Below are 21,759 nucleotides of genomic sequence, written 5' to 3' on the forward strand. Positions count from 1 at the left end.
ATAATCTTAGCGAGATAAATAAAGTCAACGGGTGAAAAAAAAATACAATATACTAAATTTTTCATAAACATTTGATGTGTTTTTATATTTAGTAACAATATTATCTTTTAGAAGTTAACTAGTGATGAAAGAAAAAAATGCTAATGGATGAGGATGCAGTGAGAGTAATTGTATGTAACACTTGATCTTTTCATTATTATTATTATTATGGTGTTATTATTATTTTTTAACCTTAAATTTTTATTAAAAAATGTATTTGATTTTATTATAGGAATAAATGAAGAATATTAAGGCACAACATCCTAAACTAGCAACAGTTAGTATTCTATTAACTGAAGATAGATGTCATCTCTAAAATATTAGGACCAGAGAAATCAAGATATATTCGATGTTATGATTTTTGTTATTTTTATTTTTATTTTTTGATATTGTGCTATTTAAAACTTTCAAGAGAAAAGTTCTTTGTTTGCATCTGTATATAACATTGGATAAACTTCAATACTGGTTCTATGATTTTTGTACAAATTGATTTGGATAAATATACTTATTTAAATATAGTAATTTGTATACTATTGTGGGTTGTCCTTCATTGGATAAATATACTTATTTATATAATTAAATAATAATAATATAAAAATATGTGAAATTATTATAATTAAAATGATTATAGTAACAATTAAATGGTTGTCTTTTTCAGGTTAAAAGTATATATTATTGCACTTGAATAATCATAGCAATAACTAAATTAATATTGTGATTTTTATTTTTAGGATAAAATTATCTATTACCGTAATTATGGATCGACGGTTATATATGAACTATTAATATTTTTTTATATTTATTAAAAAAATCCATTACTAAGGTTATATAGACCTTTGTTACAGTTAAAATTTATAGAAAATATAAATAAAAACCATAGCTACAAATATAATTTGTTGTGGTGTCATTTTCTATTTTGTTCTAACCATAAGATTAGGTCTCTTAATTATTATTATTGTTTTAAAATTAATTTGTATTCATTATATTAAACTCCAAATAAAATATTTTCATATAAATTGGAACGTGGGACACATTAATTATAGAATAACAATCCACTAACCACTATAATATCTCAATAAAAAAAATCATTCTTATTTTGACACTATATAATAATAATAATATGTACTAATCATTAAGATTGATGGCGTTGGACGATAATACAATAACCACTACGATACGATATATGACAACGACGGACTAACTCGCGCATCAGAAGACATCAGGTTGTACGTCACACTTTCCATCGAATCATTGTGGGGTGATGACTCCGTGATCTCACGATTAATAATACAGACCGCTACCGATGTCAGAATCGTCATTTAGTGCCAAACCCGAGGGCTTTGGTTCTTCCCATGCTGGGCTTCCGCCGGCGACCGTCGGATGAGGACCCCTGAAAGGAGATCGACGGTTCCGATTGGCTCACGAGAACCCGACAAACCGAGCCGGATCGGTCGGATTATAGAACCGGGGGGTTCCGGAAACGAACCACGCACGGGTCCCTCTTAGCTCTGGTCCAAGGAACGGACGAGCGTTGGAGCGAGCAAAAAGGAGTGGTGAGAGAAGGGCATCAGAAGCTGAGGTCCTGCTCTCCCCTTCCCTTCTTGCTCTCTAGATCACGCCTTTTGCTCACTCTTTTCTCTCCTGCTGTTGTTTGCTTTGATTTAGTGGGTTTTTTTCGATGCATTGGTCTAACTAGTTTGGGGAAAATCTTTCCTTTCATCTTCTTGGATTTTTCCTGGTGTGATTTGGGTGCATTTTGCCCCAAATCAGTCGCTGGTGTCTTCCCGATGTGATCAGAGTACAAAAAGATGGGTTTTGGTTTGATTTACCGGCTTCGATATCCGATCTTTCCTGGATTTATTCGCCAAAACAGCGATTTTACTTTTCTATCTAGGTCGGGAGTAGATCTGCGTTCGGGTGCATTTCTGGTGGAGTCGGTGGCGAGAGCTAGATGAAAGGTGGGATCTTTAGCTCGGTTCTTATGGCATTTCTGGTGGTGTTTAGTGGAACTTAGCTACAGATCTGGGTGGGTGTTGTGCTCTTTTTGCTGCTGACACTAAGCTCGGGAAGAAGAAGGTCTTGTTTTGCCATGACTTACTTCCCGGAGGAAGTGGTGGAGCACATCTTTGACTTCCTCGTCTCGCACCGGGACCGTAACGCCGTGTCGACGGTGTGCAAGGCATGGTATCAGGTAGAGCGGCTCAGCCGCCGGAGCGTATTTGTCGGCAACTGCTATGCGGTGCTGCCGGAACGAGTAATGACCAGGTTCCCTGGAATGAAGTGCCTCGTCGTCAAGGGGAAGCCCCATTTTGCCGATTTCAACTTGGTACCCCACGATTGGGGCGGCTTTGCGCTGCCTTGGATTGAGGCCGCTGCCCACGGTTGCCCTGGTCTCGAGGAGCTTCGGCTGAAGAGGATGGTGGTGTCTGATGAGAGTCTTGAGCTCCTCGCACGCTCCTTCCCCGACTTCAAGGCCCTTGTTCTTATCAGCTGCGAGGGCTTCAGCACTGATGGGCTTGCTGCCATTGCCACTCATTGCAGGTGAGCATCTCTTGTTCCCTGTTGCATCTTTTTTATTAAGGGAAGCAGTTCTTAATCATGGGTTTTTTTGTTGGTGACAAATATTGGCCTTTGAGTAGCTCCTTTTATAGATTCTGACTGGTGAATTGTGTTATAATTTAAGTTGTTACTGTATTTTTTTACGTAGATATATCTGTTTACTGTTTTGCCTGATTTCAATTGAATAAAAATCATGGGATGCAGAAGGATTGAGCATGATGCTTACTTAATGGAGAGTAGTGATATTCTCTTGGTAGAGATTAAATTTCCTGAAGTTATTTCTTATGTTGGAGGAACAACAAACTGGTATTGTCATGCACGGCTGATGTAATATACTTAACCATGCCAATTTTGCTGTACAATATGGGAAGCATTCACTTTTTGTACTTGATTCAGGTGCCAAATTACTGATTGCAAATTTCTCGTGTTTGTTTGCTTTGCTTGCTCGTCGTTAGGAGTCTTCGGGAGCTAGATTTACAGGAAAATGAGGTGGAGGATTATGGCCGGCAGTGGCTTAGTTGCTTCCCTGATTCCTGTACTTCCCTAGTGTCCCTGAATTTTTCTTGCCTCAAAGGGGAGGTGAATGCTGGTGCTCTCGAGAGACTCGTTGCTAGGTGCCCGAGCCTCAGGGGCTTGAAGCTTAACCGTGCTGTATCTGTAGAATCGCTGACCAGGATACTTGACCGAGCTCCGCATCTGGTGGAACTTGGAACTGGTTCGTTAACAGTCGACCGCCACACCGAAGCTTACCGGAGGATGATAAATGCCTTCCACAAATGCAAGTCGCTGAGGAATCTGTCGGGTTTCTGGGATGTTGATCCACTCTGCCTGCAGTCTGTATATCCAATCTGCCCAAACCTTACTGTATTAAACTTGAGCTATGCCCCCTCAATCCAGGGTGCCGATCAAGTAAAGTTGATTCGTCACTGTTTTAAACTTCAGAAGCTTTGGGTGAGGCCTCGCCGCTCCCCTTTGTAATTGCCTCGTTTTCTTCTTGTGATTTAATTACATTGTAACATGAGTGATTTTGCAGGTACTAGATTGCATCGGAGACAAAGGGCTAGCCGTCGTGGCATCCACTTGTAAACAGTTACAGGAGTTGAGGGTATTTCCTTCTGATATCTATGGAACTGGCACTGCTGCCGTGACCGAAGAAGGCCTGGTCGCTATATCTTCAGGTTGCTCAAAGATGAACTCTCTGCTGTATTTCTGCCGCCAGATGACAAATGCTGCACTTATCACCGTCGCAAAGAACTGTCCCCGTTTCATACGGTTCAGGCTGTGCATCCTTGATCCAGGGAAGCCTGATCCCATCACTAATCAGCCACTGGATGAAGGTTTTGGGGCTATTGTGCAGTCATGTAAAGATCTTAGGAGACTATCATTATCAGGTCTTCTAACCGACAAGGTTTTCTTGTATATCGGCGAGTATGCTGCACGTCTTGAGATGCTTTCGATTGCATTCGCCGGTGATAGCGATAAGGGAATGATTTACGTACTCAACGGGTGCAAGAATCTCCGGAAGCTAGAAATAAGGGACAGTCCGTTTGGCGATGCCGCACTTTTGGAGAATGTCGGGAAGTATGAAACAATGCGATCCCTTTGGATGTCATCCTGTGATGTTACCTTGGGGGGTTGTAAGGCACTTGCAGCAAAGATGCCGAGATTAAACGTGGAGGTCATAAATGAATGGGATGAAAGCGTTGAGATGGAGGAAAATCCTAGCGACACACACAAGGTGGAGAAAATGTACGTGTATCGAACTCTGACTGGACCAAGGAACGAAGCACCGGATTTTGTCTGGACATTATAGAGTCTGCTAGCATGGCTGTATGGTCGGTAGTAGCGTAAAAGGTAGTTTAATTGAGATTGTAATTTTTTTTTTTCATTTCATTTAGTGGTACCATGATCCTTCCTAGTTATGTTTGTAGGTTGAAGTTAGGGTGAAAGAACACAAAGTCCCAGTTTGTAGATTTTGGTTCTGCTACAAGAGGCTTCTTGTTTGTAATGGTAAGTTTAGAATAATTATCGGTTAATGTTTTTGCTTTTATGGAAACAACTTCGAGCTATTCAAGATTGGAAAGCATATTGATTTTTGTGTTCATGTGCTTTGCTTGTGGGTGTTGATGGAGTTCTGAACCAAGATGGCCAAACATGTACAAAAAGCTCTCTCAGTGCAGACTCTAAACAGTTTTTACCACCAGATTTTATCCGTCGGTGGATTACAAAAAGGGCGACAGTTCGTATCATTTATTTGGCATCATACAGTCAACGTAGAAGCACTCACCATGTCATTGCAGATGACCCCTGTGACTGTGATGCAGTCGTCGAAGCACTCGGTAGCATCGTCGGAAGGGGGTTGGAGATGCAAGCGGTGCTGCCAGCCAGGATAAGCTCGTCTTTTGCGTATCACGTAGCGACTACGTCTGTGTCCTCTGCGGGAGCGATGTGTCCAAACACTCTATCATCATTTCTTCCCTCGCACCTTTTTCTTTTTGTTTTTATTTCTGCGTTGTTTGGTCACGATTGCTCCGCCCTTTCTTTTCTGCTCGGTGACTATTTCTCAGAGGCGACCGGCTTTTCTCTCTCCGGTCGACGTCGGCTGTGCCGGCTGCTCGGTTCTTCTTTTCGTCTGGCATGAATGTTAGCAAGTTGAAATTTTGGTTGGGACTTCGAGCTATAATAGATAACCAATATTCTTCTTTTGCTAAGAACACATTAAGTTTCCTGAGATGATTGTGCAGATTATATGTTGTCGTCGCGCATCCAAATAATAATAATAATATTATTATTATTATTATTATTATTATTATTATTAATTAGCATTTATGCTAATTATTTTTGGAAATTATATACAGTTTCATAGCACTTTATTCAGATTATAGAAAGCATTTCTATTTTTGCAAGGAGGCACGAAATAATTAAAATAGGATTTGGTTGACCATTATAACCATCCCAAATCAAATAAAGGAAGACTTAAAAGAGAATCCTTCTCATTTGGTAGAACACCGATGCTACAAGTAAGATAAGAAACTCATCTATGAATTAAAATAGAAACATTGCCTATAATGATTATTTGGTTTCATTATTATTATTTGAATCTACTTCACCATCATATGATTTCTCTCCTTCCTTCATTTTCTTATTTTCTCTATTTTTTATTTATTCTGTATCTCATGATAATATATTATTATTCCCGTTTCCAAAATTTAAAGGGTTTTAGGATAAATAAATATAATTAATATGAGCAGTATTAGATAATACCGACTCGACACGGCAGCAATGACTATTCTCTGTGTGGACACGTCGTCTCCGTCGCGAAGCTACTCGTCCCCACGCGTGCGGCATCCGACAGACGTAAACCTTCCTCGCTAAGACACGAAACCTGCTCTGCTCTCTCTATATAATCCATCGTCCATCTACTCGTCTTTCATCTTCTAGCGTTCTCTCTTCCTCCAACTGCTCCATCTTGTTGATTAGGTACGATCCGTGCGCGTAGCACCTCAAGGAAGCAAAGGCCATGGAGAAGGAGGCGAACGAAGCGGCTCATGTCACGGAGGAGGCCAAGTGGGGAACGAAGCTGATGGGTCCACCTGCTGCGCCATCGGCGCACCCAGAGAACCAGAGAGCGGCGCTTTGGAGCCCCCGAGGCGACGACGAACGGCCGCCCTACGTACTGGAGCGGGAGCCGGTGAGCAGAGGCCCCGGTGGCAGCCCCATGGAGAGCATACTGGACTTCTTCAACTCCTGGGCTAAGAAAGCAGAGGACCTCGCCCACAACATTTGGCACAACCGTAAGCATCCTCTCTCTCTCTCTCTCTCTCTCTCTCTCTCCCCTCGGTAGATGTAGCGGTCGGCTGATGCATGCTATGGATATGTTGTGACAGTGAAGACAGCACCATCCAAAACCGAGGCAGCAATGGGGAAGCTGAGCCTGACAGCGAAAGCCTTCGCCGAGGGCGGCTTCGAGTCTCTCTACAAGCAGACCTTCCAAACCGATCCTACCGAGAGGCTGAAGAAGACGTTTGCTTGCTACCTCTCGACCACCACCGGACCGGTCGCGGGAACCCTCTACCTCTCCAACGTCAACGTCGCATTCTGCAGCGATCGGCCCCTCTCCTTCACGGCACCCTCCGGTCAGCAAGCCTGGAGCTACTACAAGGTAGACCACAGCACCGCAAGACAGTCCATCTCCAGAGCTTCTGAATCCGGATTATGATCTTGCAGGTTATGATCCCTCTGATCAAGATTGCCACCGTGAATCCAGTTACACTGGGTGAGAATCCGTCGCACAAGTACATCCAGATTGCGACGGTGGATGGGCATGATTTCTGGTTCATGGGCTTCGTCCATTTCGAGAAGGCATCCGAGCATCTGCTGAACGACGTGTCGGACTGTGCAGCGGCCTCTCATGGAGCTGAGCACGGGGTTAGTCGAGTTACCACTTAGAAGAACCAGCGAGATGCAGAGAACTACCTCTTTTTTGTGCAGACTTTCCTACGTTCGTGTCGTCGTGTGTTTGCGTCTGATGTTATGTATACGAATAAACAATCTGCGTGGGGGTATGGATAGATGGATTCTTCCTGTTAATTTGACTTGCAGAATTGGGTGGTCATGGCTTACATTCGGCATTTCCTTTTGGACCTCAAATGAGATGCGAAAGAAGCTTAGGATTTGCATCATCAGGTCATGATAACTTCGCTGCAACGTAGAGTCAGCTAAATGGATGGAGAGCTCCATTCCAGGAGATGGGAAACGATAAGGTTTGGGCCCGAGGAGAAGACGGTATGACAGCACAAAGCGTGGGTAACTCGGCTCGGTTGCACTGTGACGACGGCTGTCCGTCACAATAAATGCTCTCTGGTTGTGGCCTGCAAAGGCTAGTAGGGCTCTCACGAGGCAAGACTAGCTCGTCGCTGGGGAACAATGTGTAAGATTTCTGGTTCTGGTTCCTCTCCTCTGGTGGGAGTAAAAGAAAGGGGTGTGGTGTGTGCCCGCCCACTGTCTTCCTCCTCTGTCACAGATTCCTTTCTGCCAACCCGAGGAGAGGTTCCTTGTCCGAAGCAGTTAACCCTCACCCACCCACTTTATTCCCTTCTCAGTCCAAGGCGAGACCTTGACATGTCTACTTGGTATGTGTATGTGCGTGGTTCCATGTCCTTGCAGAGAAGAGTAACGAAAGAAACATTGGTCACAATGATGGTTCGAGCCGAAGCACCTTCGACCGTGATGACAAGGTCATATTATTTGATTATGAGTTGGATTTAGGATTAATGGTATCGAAGTCGGAAGCAAATGAGAAGGAGTAGCTGTTGTCGTTGTTGTTTAGCATTCATTAAAACCGGACGCGGTCACGGAAAGGTGATGGGAGGAGTGTCAGAAGCGAAAGCCTTTATTCTGAAGCCCATGTTGGGATAAAGAGTGGCGAGGAAAAGCCGTATCCCACCATGCACAGAGATTGATTGCTGCTGCTCGGAACAGGAAGAAGAAGAAGAAGAAGAAGAAGAAGAAGAAGAAGAATTAAACATGGCGAGAGAGACACAGAGCGTGTGCTTCTGATTCAATCAATCGCCACTTTGTCATTCACATCTAATCTTAACTAAGAGTAGGAAGATATCGCAGGAGAAGCTAAAAAAAATTGGAACTCGGTCATAAAAGCTCGATCTTTTCTCGCTGGATTGATCCAAAATACATGGGAGTTCAGACGCAGCCGTCGCGGCCGAGCTTAAGGAGGCGGCCGCCGCACTTGGGGCAGGCGTCGATGCTCTTGGGAACCATGAAGTACATGAAGCAGGACCTGCATCCGGCGGAAACGAGGATATGGCCACCGCTGGGCTCCGCGCTAGTATCCGATGTAGAGGTGGACGAGAGGGAGGTGAGGCAGGAGTTGGCGGTGTCGACGCTGTCCTCGTGGTCGTCGCTGCCGCCGACTCCGGAGCAGCTGTCATCATCAGATGAGACGTCTTCCTCGGAGTGGTAGCTCGATGAATAGGTGGCGGCAGCGACGGCGGTTCTCGGGTCCTTGCTCGTCCTGGTTCCCGTCTCCCGGTTGATGTAGTAGACTTCCCCTGTCTGCCACGGAAACAGGGGAAGTTTAGCAGGACGGAAATGGGCGTAGAGAATCAAAAAAGGAGTAGCCCTCTCGAGATTTAGGAAGAAGGGATATGTGTCGTCCATGGATCAACAGAAACTTCTTTGCCTGGCTTTTCCAGTGCTTTGCAGAAATGATTCCCTCTTCTTCTCTGCTGCTCCTCAGATCAAAAGAAATAGCACTAGTTCGAAAAGAGAAGAGGTAAAAGCGATGAATGACTCTCCGCTCGCTCGTTCGGATATAGGCAGATTTGGCGAAGCAAAGGCAGATAGCTACAACGACGAAGGATTCCGATGAGGAAATGGCACGAATGGGTGGGGCGGATTTTGATGGCCGGAAATGATTCCAAAACAGCATTTTTTGGTGCATTTATGATCAATGATTGGTGAAAGGAGAGAAGCATTTAAGGAGCAGCCGCATACCCGCATGTCAAGACACTGCTCCCAGTGGTAAGGGAGCGCCGTCTCCGAGTTGAGCTCCACCGTGACCTCTCCCGCGCTCTCGTCGCTCGCCTCGACCCGACGCGCCGCAGCCGACGGCGGAGACACCCTGTCTCCGCCTCTCCCCAGATTGCAGCTCCTGAGCAAAGCAGCGATCATCTCGATGTTGGGCGCCGTCATCGCCCGAAGCACGGTCCGAACGGAGGTGCGCGAGAGCTGGGAAGGCGAGGAAGCATCAAGGAAAAGCCATTTGGGGGATGTTTTGGGAAGGAAGGAAGGAAGTATCCACGCAAGCAGTAATCCGCAATGCCGGTTTTAACGCGATCTTCTTCCCAATATATCCTCCAAAACTTTCTCTATCAAATACACATTTATATATTATATGTAATATCAGAAGATGATGACAAAAGGCATCGATTGTGGCTAATGATGTATGTGGGAGAGCGATCACTTGGAAAGGATTATATCGTGCTTCCCAAACTCACCCAGCAATAGGAGAAGACTTTTTATCTTCGAATTAACAAAATATACAATAACAAAAAAGTGATCTTCCAATCGATGGAGTCGTCTACGATAACGTTTGTGGACGTTCCCATCCGCCCACACGCACGCACCGAAACGAAACGAAACGAAACGATGCATGCCCACATCGCGCCACCCGATCATCCTCCACAGGCGCAAAGGAAGGTGGTACCGAAGAAGGACGACGACACCACGATGCTAATTGGGCAGCTCTTTCTTTTTCTTTTTTTTTTGTGTGTGCTTCTTTTCTTCTTGCAGGAGGCGTGTAGTGTCGAAAGTTCAAATGAGGAGTCTTTGTCAGCTGTGTGGCCACACCGGGAGCGAGTGGGCCTTCCTGATGTTGCAGGTGAATGGAATGGTGTTGTATCAAATCATTCCTGTCGAATTAGAAGAATCTAATCAAATCATACTTACTCCTCATTAACTTTGGATCGGAGTCCATAAACAGGGAGACATGATGGGTTTGGGATATCCCTTTATTTTCTCCTTTCTGGGGTTGAAAGCTTCTTTATTCTTTTTTTTTTAAAGGATACGTACATAATTCTCTTGGTTAATTAGACATTGGCAAAATACTTAAAACTATTTGATAGCAAGATATAAGAATCAAATCCCATCCTTCAAAAAAGAAATAAAAAATGTAACTCGACCACAAGAAGCCAAATAAGTTAATTTATTAATAGTTATAGTTGTGTTGTTGATTTGTTAATAGACCATGAATTTTAATTATGTGTTTTTAAAAAAATATATATATTTTTTTTAAATTTATAAGTCAAACATATAAAATAAGTATAATAATTTCTTTTTCAATATATTAGTTGCAAAATTAGTAATGATGTTTGACTCTCGTTAATCAGAAAGAAGAGAACCCACAACCCCAACTCATCCTATCATCTGATTTGATGAGGGTAATAAATGTGATAAGACTCGGGGTGATGCCAACTGGCACAGATGATGCCCCGGACCGGAACACCTACCAAGGCACATTAATACCCCGCTCAGGCTCCCTCGCGCTTTGAGAAAAAGGGGGAGGGAGAGAACAAAATAGAAAGGAGGAAGAGAACAAAACAGAAAAGAGGGAGAGAACAAAATAAAAAGGAGGGACAGAACAAAACAGAAAGGAGGGAGAGAACAAAACATAAAAGAGGGACAGAACAAAACAAAAAAGAGGGGGAGAACAAAACAGAAAAGAGGAAGAAAACAAAACAGAAAAGAGAGGAGAAGAAAGAGACGAGAAATGGGAGAAGAAACAACTCCCCTTCTACTCTTCACTAACTTGATCGTCGGAGGGGTCGGGCCGAGCTCCCCCGACCCGACCTGTGTGCAGGTACAAGGACGAGGCGCCTCCCTCCGCGTGTCCAGGTGAGAAGTTCCCTCCCGGAGGAAGTGGCGATTCCGTCCTGATCGGACCATCGCGGCCGACCACCTCAACGGTCCCGAGGAACATCCCAAGGAGATCCTCCATCATCCGGACCCGAACCAAGGCACATCGGCCCCGAGGCCACGGCTTAAGGTTGTTTACACTAACATTTTGGCGCTAGAAGGAGGGCCCGAATGTCGAGGGACCGCCAGATCGACTCTGTCAAACCCACAGCCGAAGGGTCTCACCCGATCGGAGCTCCGGGGGAACATCCCCCGCATGAGGGTCTTCGCAACGAATACCCCACCACGACCTCAGAGCGCTATTCGCGGATATTCAATGACCTGGGCTTGTCGCCGCCCAACGCTCCTTCTGTCGACCCATCGCCCGTCTCGCCTGAGGCCTTTCACGACCTCACCCATCAAGTCCAAGCTTTGACCGATATGGTGCAGTCCATTATTCCACTCGTTTCTCGTTCGTTGCAGTCGCCGGTCGCCCAACCGCTGCGGCAACAGGAGCCACCCGTTCAGGCTCGTACGCCACCCCAGGAGCTTCTCGCTTCGCCTCGGGTCCAGTCGTCCCCACTTGGGGATCGAGTGGCGGAAAACCATAGAGGCCACACGGAACCCGAGGCATTATCTTCGGATTTGACGGACTCCCTGCGAGCCCAGTTGCATCTCGTCAGTCAGCGGCTCGACGAGGTGCAGAACGAGGTCTGCGGGTCAAAAGGAGAGCTCGGGGAGGACGCACGCCAGGGATCTCCGTTCGTCCCTGAAATACAGGATCAGACAGTCCCCCCGAACTTCTGTCCCCCCTCTCTAGACGCATATGATGGCTCTACTGACCCAGCGGACCATGTAGCCGCCTTCCGCGCCCAAATGGCGCTGTATGTAACCTCTGACGCTTTGATGTGCAGGGCGTTTCCCGTAACTCTGAGAGGGCCAGCCTGCGCGTGGTACAATGGCCTGAAGACTGGGACAATCGCCTTATTCGACCAGCTCGTCAAAGACTTCGAGCTCAACTTCCTGGCCAATGCCCGGCCAAAACCATCCGTTGCACTAACGAACAAAACAAAAAAGAGGGGGAGAACAAAACAAAAAAGAGGGACAGAACAAAACAGAAAAGAGGGGGAGAACAAAACAGAAAGGAGGGAGAGAACAAAACAGAAAAGAGGGGGAGAACAAAACAGAAAGGAGGGAGAGAACAAAACAGAAAAGAGGGAGAGAACAAAGCAGAAAAGAGGGAGAGAACAAAACAGAAAGGAGGGAGAGAACAAAACAGAAAAGAGGGGGAGAACAAAACAAAAAGGAGGGAGAGAACAAAACAGAAAAGAGGGAGAGAACAAAGCAGAAAAGAGGGAGAGAACAAAACAGAAAGGAGGGAGAGAACAAAACAAAAAAGAGGGAGAGAACAAAATAGAAAAGAGGGGGAGAACAAAACAAAAAGGAGGGGGAGAATAAAACAGAAAAGAGGAGGAGAACAAAACATAAAAGAGAGGAGAAGAAAGAGACGAGAAAAGGGAGAAGAAACAACTCCCCTTCCACTCTTCACTAACTTGATCGTCGGAGGGGTCGGGCCGAGCTCCCCCGACCCGACCTGTGTGTAGGTACAAGGACAAGGCGCCTCCCTCCGCACGTCTAGGCGAGGAGTTCTCTCCCGGAGGAAGCGGCGATTCCATCTTGATCGGACCACCGCGGCCGACCACCTCAACAGTCCCGAGGAACGTCCGAAGGAGATCCCCCATCATCCGGACCCGAACTAAGGCACGTCGGCCTCGAGGCCACGGCTTAAGGTTGTTTACACTAACATCACCTGAATCGAGCAGGCTACCTAAGCAAAGGTATGAAGAGCTCCCACCAACCCCCTACGATCGTCGTCGATGGGGAATCAGCTTATGATCCATATCTATCTTGGCTTTCCGAAGAGAACTTGTAAAAATTAATCCTGACACCACGACTAAAGAAAGGACCATGTCTCTACATTAATGGTTGGCAGCATGGTTTGCCTTCCCCGCACCCTCTTTTGGATGATCGAAGAATGGACTATTTCCTACTTGGCTCAAAATGGCAAAAGGAGAGAATGCCATCCCAATGCCCCATCGTCGATTCCAGCCTCATTACAACGCATTGATAAGCCGATAAACCACCTTCATTAATAACACAAGACAAACAGTGTAGAAGAGACCCTCATTGATTCATGTCCTCGTCACCGGGCGCCCATGTATAAAAATCAAATCCCAAACCATACAAGGGCAAGCGAGTGAATACTATATCTAACTCACTCCTTCCCCCATCTCTATGACATAAGCATCGATGGTTCATGTCGAGACCTCCTCATATCCCGATCTATCACGTAAGATCCCCGGTGTGATTGAAAAGGAGTTATGAGACGACTTCTCCACAGGCAAAATGATCCATCATCCTATATCAGTTCGCTCTCTCCAACGTGTGAGAAGCTCTCTATGCCGACACCACACATCAACTCTCCGCCACGGGCAAAAATCTGCACCTTCGGCATTGAATTAAGCTAAGTTGACTCATCAATCGGCGGCCTACACATGGACAACTAGATGATATATTACCGTATGGTGCAAGTCAATCATAATAGGAATTGCCTATTCATATCGATGGACACATCATCCGGGACAGTCGACATTAGTATGAACCATAGTGTTACAGTCCTAACATTCTCAGATTCGTTGCATGTCTCTACGGTCGAATAATAATCGATGATTTTAAGTAACTATCTGGCAGATTAACTAATTCATCACTTGTAATTTGATGTTCAACCGAGCTCGCCATAAAAAGACCTCATACATGCATCGTTTTCCTCTTTATTGGGTACACTCGAAATGTTTCGCATGTGGCATATAGAAATGACTGGGCGTATTGCACATGCATTGAACTTTTGACGAGTTCAGCGAAGTATATGACGACGGCGGCGAGGGGCGAAGTTTCCTTGCAGTCGAGCACATACTTTCGACTGCGAGGGTTGAAAGTTTCCTCGGTCGCAGTTGAATGCACGAAGACGATCCCTCGTTTGTGTCGATAAAATAATCGAATCGCCGTTGCTTGTCGAAGAAGATATCTCCTCGTTATCCCGTTGCATCGTGCGAGGTCCGGGAAGCTTCTAGACCGTTCTCATGAAGTATAATTTGACCCGCTAAAGCCACAACGCCGATCCCACCGTAGTCCATAGGCAGTACAACGAACCAGTCCTCTCGTCCTCATCACGCGCCAGCTCAATCTGTGAATTGCGTGCCAAGTTTCTTGAGATCACATCAAACCTTTTCTTCACCCCCAGAAGAAGGTTCGACTTCCCCCATCCTCTGCATCGGATCCGACATGCTAGACCTTAGCGAATATTATTCATTAAAAAATAACAAATATTTTTTTTTTGAGAAATCGAAAAATTACAAATATTCATTAAAAAGGAGCTTTCATTTCAAAAGACCAAATTATCCCTTTCAAGAATAGGCTTAGCATATGGCACCAAAACCTCGCTTCTGAGTGTTTTTATTTTTTGAGACATAAAATTAAATACTATCTGCTTCATAGCGTAATAATTGAACAACAATTTAAATATCAAATACTTGAAGGACAAATATGTTATTTCGAACTCTGGTCGGGACAAACCTGTCAACATAACAGAGTAAATAGCTATATACCTCTGACGACTCCCCCTCACGAAGAGAGAGATAGAGAGAGAGAGAGCCGGATATCGATGGCGACTAAAGGGATGGGAGGAGAGCCCGCGCTGGGGGTGCCCTATGGCTACGCACCGGCGAGCTATTACGGTCAGGGGGCGGCGCCGCCGCCTCCTCCGCCGCCGCCGCAGCAGCAGATGTACTACGTGGGGCAGAACCCGTACCAGGCGGGCATGATCCCGCCGAACGCGGTGTTCGGCGATCCGAAGGGGATCCCGTTGCAGCAGACGATGTTCCGAGACACGCCCGCCCCTTTCCAGTGCGTCTATTGTGGCTCCTCCGGCATCACCACCGTCAGGTTTGGATCTTTTCTCTCCATCCCAATTCCTCTCCCCGTATGTTTTGGATCGTTTTGTGTTGGATCTTGACTCCGATTGCTGAGACGAACGATCAAATTCTTAAAATCCCGATTTAGTCGGTTATTTTTGGCGATCGGGATGGTTTCTTGGCTTTAATTTGTGTTGTTTTTTCTCTCATGGTGTATTGTCCATGGATCCTCATCTACGAGGTTAAAGATTGCGGCCGATGCTTGAGATTTGGTGTTTGATGTGTTGAGCAATGTTGAATGGCCAGGTCTCTTGTTGGTCAACGCTAATATCTCTCTGAACGGGGAGAACTTTGTGGAATTTCAGGAACTTCCTGCTTCAATCTTTGATTAGTTCCAACAATATGATCGAGCACCACTGGGGCCATCTTTGAGAACTCTCTTTGTTTAGGAAAAAGATGGACCAGATCCCAACAAGAATAGACTAGCTTGCACTTTGATGCTTATCGCTTTTTGGCATTGCATTCATTGATTATTCTCTTCTACGTAGTCTGTAGCTTAACTTATATAGTGATTCTATAATAAGAAAAACCGCTTGTTATGATGTTTGCTCTCAAAAAACATTTTCTCTTCTTCCTCTAACAGTTGAAATTTGTCCTTCGAAGCGATTTTGACTTTGATTTTTTAGGTTTTAAACAGCAATAGACACAATGTAATGTATATAAAAATATTTAGCTTCAGATTAGTAGATTTGAAGTTATAAAAGAGTATCAGATTAATTAGATTAGATGATACACCCTTGTGCATGATAAATTTTCAAACATATTAGAATAGTCGTACACTAAAGATTAGAAAATTTTTAAGAACAATGTATCATTCTATAAGTGATGAATAACCTAGAGAAGTAGTACCGTACATGGTTAAGATAAATGCACAATGCTCTGGCATCATCATTATTATGCAATAGTTAGTGATTTCGAGGCAGGTGATGCTAGAAACAACAAAGGACGGCACCTCTATAATTCATCAAAAGTTTGTATTGTCCTGGATCTCTGCCATTTAACATGAAGTTATTCAATCGATTGATCTCTTTTTCAGTATCTCTTTGTTGTGGTAAGGAACCTTCTCTAAGATGAAGGCAAGGAACATGGCAATAACAATAGTTAATGTAATGATTTTGTCCAGAAACTATGATCAATATGCTAAACAGGTGCTATGCACCTGCTGAATCTTTAAATTCTTTTGTACCGAAACTATGATCAATATGCTAAACAGATAGTATTGTAGGATACATCGTATTTTTTTAAACTTCTGTGAAGTTTAGTGACTAACCTACACATCCTTCTTCTAAAAAACATGATTTAATCATTGAAAAAATTTATCAAAATTGTTTCTTAGGAGATAATTTTGGAATCACTTTGCTGCTTAGGAGTCCCCCAGAATTTTGGTAGCATCATACCACCATCTCATGCTTCACACAACAAGATTGACCTCAATAGTTCCTTCACAACTTAAATACATAGGCAATGTTATCAATTACATCAAGAAAACATCTTTTATGGATATACAAGGATTAAATGAAGACTCAAATGAAGTTAACATAATTAGATGTTTAAGATTGTCGAAAAGTAATTCCTATCAGTTTAATAATTTTTTCATCCCTATCTACATGAAGATTCAAAACTAGGTAGAAAAAAAGTCAAAATAAGACTCATCACTTTCTGATATAGAAAACACTATTGTGAACGAAAAATAACCATAAAAGAGAGAGAAATTAAAAATAAAATATGATTTGACCCAAAACTACACTAGTTTTAATCTAAATTATAACTCCAAAGTGGGATTAGTTTGGTCGATGCCTATTTCAAACACTTCCTATGTGTAGCCTCGATTTCTTGTAGATGAAGTTGAAAATTCATTCTTTGATCTTTGATTGCCAACAATTGGTTATGAGTATGCCATAAAGTAATAAATTTTTAGAACATAGTGGAAACTTTGATTTTGTTGCTCAATTTTAACATCTTCAACTGAAAATTTGGCAAGTATAATAGTGTTTTTGTATCTTTCTCTTCAACTTGGACCCCTCTGGTGTGAAAAATCTTCGCACCTGAAGGCTCTCGGGCACTATCATCCTCTTTAGGTCTTTATGAACTTCTGTTATGTCTTTACAGAACTTTTCTTCCGTTAGATATTACTTGTGATCACTTGCATCTAGATCTGGTGCTTCTTCAATAGCAACAAACTTGTGTGGGCACTCATTTCTTGATCTTCGTTTGGGTGCCAAGACAAGCTGTAGATCCTGGTCTTACCCATTCATGGAACTTGTTCTCTGATGCTTTTGTAGAAGCCACACTGTTATTTTTTTCAATAGTTTTGATACATTCCATTCATCTTCTTGCATCACCTTGGAGCTTTGCCTTGATAAATCAGATTCTTGTTGTCACTAATGTGATATGAATTAAGGTATCTATCCAGAGCAGTTAATATTGATATGATTTATGCAAATCCTGCTTGTCACTAAAGAAAGTACATGTCAAGAATGAATATTCATTGAAATGTAGGCTTTGGATCATCCTCAATGATAGCACATATTGACTAAATTAGAGACTCTAGCATCAAGACTGATGTGGAACAAGAAGCTTGAACAATTTTAGAAGATTTAGGCTGCAATAAATATGAGAACAAAACAAAGGACTTGTTGTATTTTTATAATTAAATCTGATTTTCTAAAAAAGAAAAAATCTCATCAAGACTAATCTCAATTCTCTATTTGGTTTTAGTTAAGAACGGTTGAGTTTTTTTGACAAACTTGCATAATTTGTAAGGCATTTCGCATACTGAGGACACTTTTGATGCTTGTGTGAAAACTTTCACTGGTACAGATCAAAACCGAGTCTGGCAGCTGTTGTCGGTTGCATGATGCCCTTTATGCTGGGTGTTTGCTTCCTTTGCCCCTCGATGGACTGCCTATGGCACAAATATCATTACTGCCCTAGCTGTGGACAAAAGGTTAAATTCACATCTTTCTAATTAAACTGTTCTTGCATGTGTCATTATTATTGTTATTGGTATTATTATCTTTGTGTTGCTGCTCACGAAGTTCCAATGTCACAGGTGGCCGACTTCGAGAAATCAGACCCGTGTTTAGTCGTGGATATGCCACGTTGGCATGAGGAGAGCTTTGCTGTCCCTGCATGATGAGTTGGTCGTGTGATGTTCATCTTGCTTCACCATCCTTGAACAGTAAGTAGTTCTTCATTAATGGGTCTGTAAGTAAATTATTACATGGAAACAGAGTTTCAAACAGTCCCAAGTGAATCGTTATAGATGTGTTACTGTGAGTCACTTGTCTGCTACCATTTGAATGATGTGAGAAGGATTTGATTGATCCAGGTTACTTTGTTCAGACACATCTGTCTGATCCAGCTCAATCTATAACTTCTTTTTGCATGTCTCTAGTTATAATAGTTAAGATGTGAAGTAATTAATCACTCATGACACGATCGATTACCAGCAGGAACAATGTGATTACGTGAAGCCAATAGGGTAGTCATAGTTCATCCATACTTGCTCAAACATGATCATCAGACACAGCCTTCTACAGATAGAGGTTAAATACCTTAATACGATGCATATGAAGCTCGACCGACCGAGTGGTGGCTTAAGTTTTTGTCCCACTACCGACAGTCTGTGATTGCTGAAAGCAGTCACGTTTGCTAGTTATTCTCAAAGGCATTTTCCTATGATTAAAAGCAATGATAATTTATTAGATCGATATCATAGTCATCCTTTTCCTACTAGGAATATATTCTCATTTTAGCTCTTCAACTTTAGATTCTCCGGAATATAAATGCCAAGTCAAAAAGTAGATATGCTCAGCCTCATGAAACACAACCCCCAAAATTGTCAACGGAATGGGTGGTGAAGAGGGTTATCGTAGTAAGTGCACAAAGAGTTGAAAGTTTTGTTGAGTAGACTGCTGCCGACTCACTAGCTAGCATCTATCAAAACAAAAAAAGAAAAAAAAAAGGGGGGGAAATTTGACTAGGAATGCAATAGAATATATATATATATATTTGGTGTGAACTGATGCACAATCTATAAGTGCTGAAAGCTCGGTGGGTAGACTGCTGCTGACTGACTGATTAGGATCCGTCAACCTGTAAATTTGGATGAATGTTCATGGACTCTTCCTTCGGGTTGTGGATGAAAAGAACATGTATGTGTATCGGTACTCTGAACCAAGAATTCAATTCATAGATACGTTGAGACATTTCAAACCAGATGGAACTTACGGAGATCACCGCAAGATTACAGGAGATCTAATCCAGTATGCATGCGTTAGATTCAGCCAATATTTAACCAGACGTCGGTAGCTCGCCTTTCGAATATGCCTTCACAACAAATTTGGCACACCTTTGTAAGAATCTAATGCTCGTCTCTTCCCCTTCCATTGTTAGGCCAGCAATCTAAGAACAAGTAGTAGTAGATGATAGTGTCCAAAAGAGCTTTTTGATTGGAGAAGCTAAGAGTAATTTCTTGGCTTGAATTGCTACCAGTCGAAATTGTCAACCTTGGTTTGCTAGTAGACACAGGGCCAAACCCACAAAAGAGCTTTGCTCAATGGTATGAGGATTTGACTTTTATGTGGATCGGACTAATGGCCACAATGCATGGAAGGAAATTAGAGGTCATGAATACCTTCAATCTGGGCTCCATCATGTATAAGGCACACAGATCTCATGCTGGTATCCTTGTTCCGATCAAGCAATGTCATGATCATGTATCCGGTGGACGATTCATGTGACAATAGAGGGCTCATCATGGCTGAAATGTTGAGAAAGAACATTGCCGGATTGTGGAATTACACCGAGAAATGAACTGGAATCATGTTACTGTAGAAAAAGGTCCCAAGAGACCACAAGAATATGTTCTACGAGCAGAATAATGTCGAAAGCAGGCAAAAAGATTGGCTGGCTGAATCAACCTTCTTCTCCATCTAGGGTTATAAATAGAGAGCAAACCGAGCAAGAAACATACCATCACAAACACAGATGAGAGAGTGCAGTGATGGATGAGATGTCTTACATGGGGATAAGATCGTGCTTCGTTAGCCAAGGATGACTTGCCTACGGCCTCTCGAAGAGCTTCTCGATGGTTTGCATGCGACTCTGAGCAACCATGACGGAGGTCTTTGTGTGGTTTTACAGGCAGTCTCCTTGGCTAATCTAAGTGGCTCTTATCCCTCATGTCAGACATACAACTCTTCCTAACTCGACGTTCGAATCGAATGCATCTCATCCTCACACGAGGAAGGAGTAATGGCGTTCGTGGATTATCTCTCGTTTAGTATACTTTCTACGATTAGCACCGTGCATTGTGCTCCACCTCTTTCTGTCAGAATACTCCCTCGTCTGCATGTATGATTCCTGCCTGTATTTATTCGCATTCGTTCGAGCAGTCGCTTCCTCTATTTTCTCACGATGAAGAAAGTACATTACTGGATGTTTCAGAATCAAACGAAAACATGATTTCCATGCAGAGAAAGATGGAGTCCGCAGTTACGAACTCAATGCGTGATACATCATGAATTCTAAATTGACACATAATAAATCATCTTTTCTTTACATTTCTGATCGAAAGCATTAGTTAGTGTTGCTTCTTGTATTCCGATCTATTCATGCTGCTTATCATATCGGCCACCAACTTAGGGACCAGCTAATTGAAATGTGATGATCTTGATTAGGTGTGCTCAGAGATCTTGAATGAATCATTGATTTTTATCGTTGGAAAAGCATCGATCCCTATGCCGCATTCATAATGATCAAGTTTCCTTTCACCGATTAATTAGAGCAGGTAAATGTCACATAAAATTCATGGACATCACAAGAAATGTGTTTGTGTTGCACCGATGTTATCACACTCATTGTTGGTGTGAAATCACCAATGACTACCTGAAAATTATCATCGACAATGAAGCTAGATATTAATGAAAAAAAATATTGTGACTAATAATCATCATAAGCTTCACGATAATGAATATGGAAATCAGTAATACTAAATAAAAGCAGAAATATCTTCCTTAATGATCAATTCTGTTCTTCTAGGAATTTTCGAGGCATAAGAGTCTTTAAGGTAACAATATTAATCGGAGGCATGAGCTAGTAACAAATGTAACAATGAAGTCCATACATGTCGATCGATCTTTTCTCTCTTATTCGTCTTCTCGATTATATTTCCTATATTACTTTTTTACTTTTGTAATTCTTTTTATGATTGGTTTAAAGAAGTCGTCGACCATTAAGATAGATAGTGTAGAATTCCAAAAACAAAGCTAAAAGAAAATAAATGCTCCCCGAGTTAAACAATTAACTTTTCTTTCTCTTTGCTTTTATCATCTGTAAGTAATGTAAAAGGAGAAAAAAGAATAGAAGAAGAGGAAGAAGAAGAAAGATGAGAACACGCTAATGTGCGTTGCTATTGCTGCTTCCTTTGCTCTTTCTTCTTCCTGTTTGTTGATTAGCTTTTGTGGTGTTCTTTTTCTTCCATTTCTTTCTGTCTCCTCTCCATTCATAAAGCATTTCCACGGATGTACTTGCCGCGATTCACAGACAGTGCATGACTTCGCCTCTAAGCGTTGGCATTGTGATATTTCGATCGACTTCTTTCGCACTCAACATTTTTTTGCTTCATCCATCAATAAGAGAACATTCTTAATCGAGGTAAGTTTGAGCATATCATCGCCGACGAGTTATTTAATACTCATAACAAAGGTTTGTA

General features: G+C 42.9%; 4 protein-coding genes across 8 annotated transcripts; 3 read left to right on the forward strand and 1 right to left on the reverse strand.

Annotated features, from left to right (window-relative positions):
- Positions 1–1,524: 1,524 nt before the first annotated feature.
- LOC103996637 (transport inhibitor response 1-like protein Os04g0395600) lies at positions 1,525–5,312 on the forward strand. 5 transcript variants are annotated; one of them, XR_001975646.2, is made up of 5 exons: positions 1,561–2,580; positions 3,054–3,549; positions 3,632–4,608; positions 4,731–4,837; positions 4,923–5,312. XR_001975646.2 is itself a non-coding variant. In XM_009417589.3 (4 exons), exons 2-4 carry the CDS (start codon positions 2,129–2,131, stop codon positions 4,409–4,411), a joined length of 1,728 nt encoding a protein of 575 aa, XP_009415864.2. In that variant the 5' UTR covers positions 1,525–1,618; positions 1,934–2,128; the 3' UTR covers positions 4,412–4,702. The 5 variants fall into 5 exon arrangements, 2 of the variants coding, with proteins under 2 accessions (XP_009415864.2, XP_009415863.2); XR_672605.3 differs by having other exon boundaries at positions 3,632–4,452; positions 4,530–4,608; positions 4,731–5,312; XM_009417589.3 differs by lacking the exons at positions 4,731–4,837; positions 4,923–5,312 and having other exon boundaries at positions 1,525–1,618; positions 1,934–2,580; positions 3,632–4,702.
- A 715-nt stretch (positions 5,313–6,027) lies between these two features.
- LOC135622280 (GEM-like protein 5) lies at positions 6,028–7,188 on the forward strand. Its single transcript, XM_065123997.1, has 3 exons — positions 6,028–6,392; positions 6,486–6,760; positions 6,826–7,188. The coding sequence occupies exons 1-3, from the start codon at positions 6,119–6,121 to the stop codon at positions 7,045–7,047; spliced, it is 771 nt and encodes a 256-aa protein (XP_064980069.1). The 5' UTR covers positions 6,028–6,118; the 3' UTR covers positions 7,048–7,188.
- A 1,055-nt stretch (positions 7,189–8,243) lies between these two features.
- On the reverse strand, positions 8,244–9,572 carry LOC103996639 (protein CURLY FLAG LEAF 1). Its single transcript, XM_009417590.3, has 2 exons — positions 9,112–9,572; positions 8,244–8,670 (listed from the first exon to the last, which is right to left on the reverse strand). Exons 1-2 carry the CDS (start codon positions 9,307–9,309, stop codon positions 8,299–8,301), a joined length of 570 nt encoding a protein of 189 aa, XP_009415865.2. The 5' UTR covers positions 9,310–9,572; the 3' UTR covers positions 8,244–8,298.
- A 5,121-nt stretch (positions 9,573–14,693) lies between these two features.
- Positions 14,694–18,429, forward strand: LOC103996641 (GSH-induced LITAF domain protein). Its single transcript, XM_009417593.3, has 3 exons — positions 14,694–15,012; positions 17,862–17,988; positions 18,094–18,429. Exons 1-3 carry the CDS (start codon positions 14,732–14,734, stop codon positions 18,175–18,177), a joined length of 492 nt encoding a protein of 163 aa, XP_009415868.2. The 5' UTR covers positions 14,694–14,731; the 3' UTR covers positions 18,178–18,429.
- Positions 18,430–21,759: the final 3,330 nt, after the last annotated feature.

Source organism: Musa acuminata, chromosome BXJ2-9 (assembly GCF_036884655.1).
Source record: "Musa acuminata AAA Group cultivar baxijiao chromosome BXJ2-9, Cavendish_Baxijiao_AAA, whole genome shotgun sequence".
Taxonomy (NCBI): Eukaryota; Viridiplantae; Streptophyta; class Magnoliopsida; order Zingiberales; family Musaceae; genus Musa; species Musa acuminata.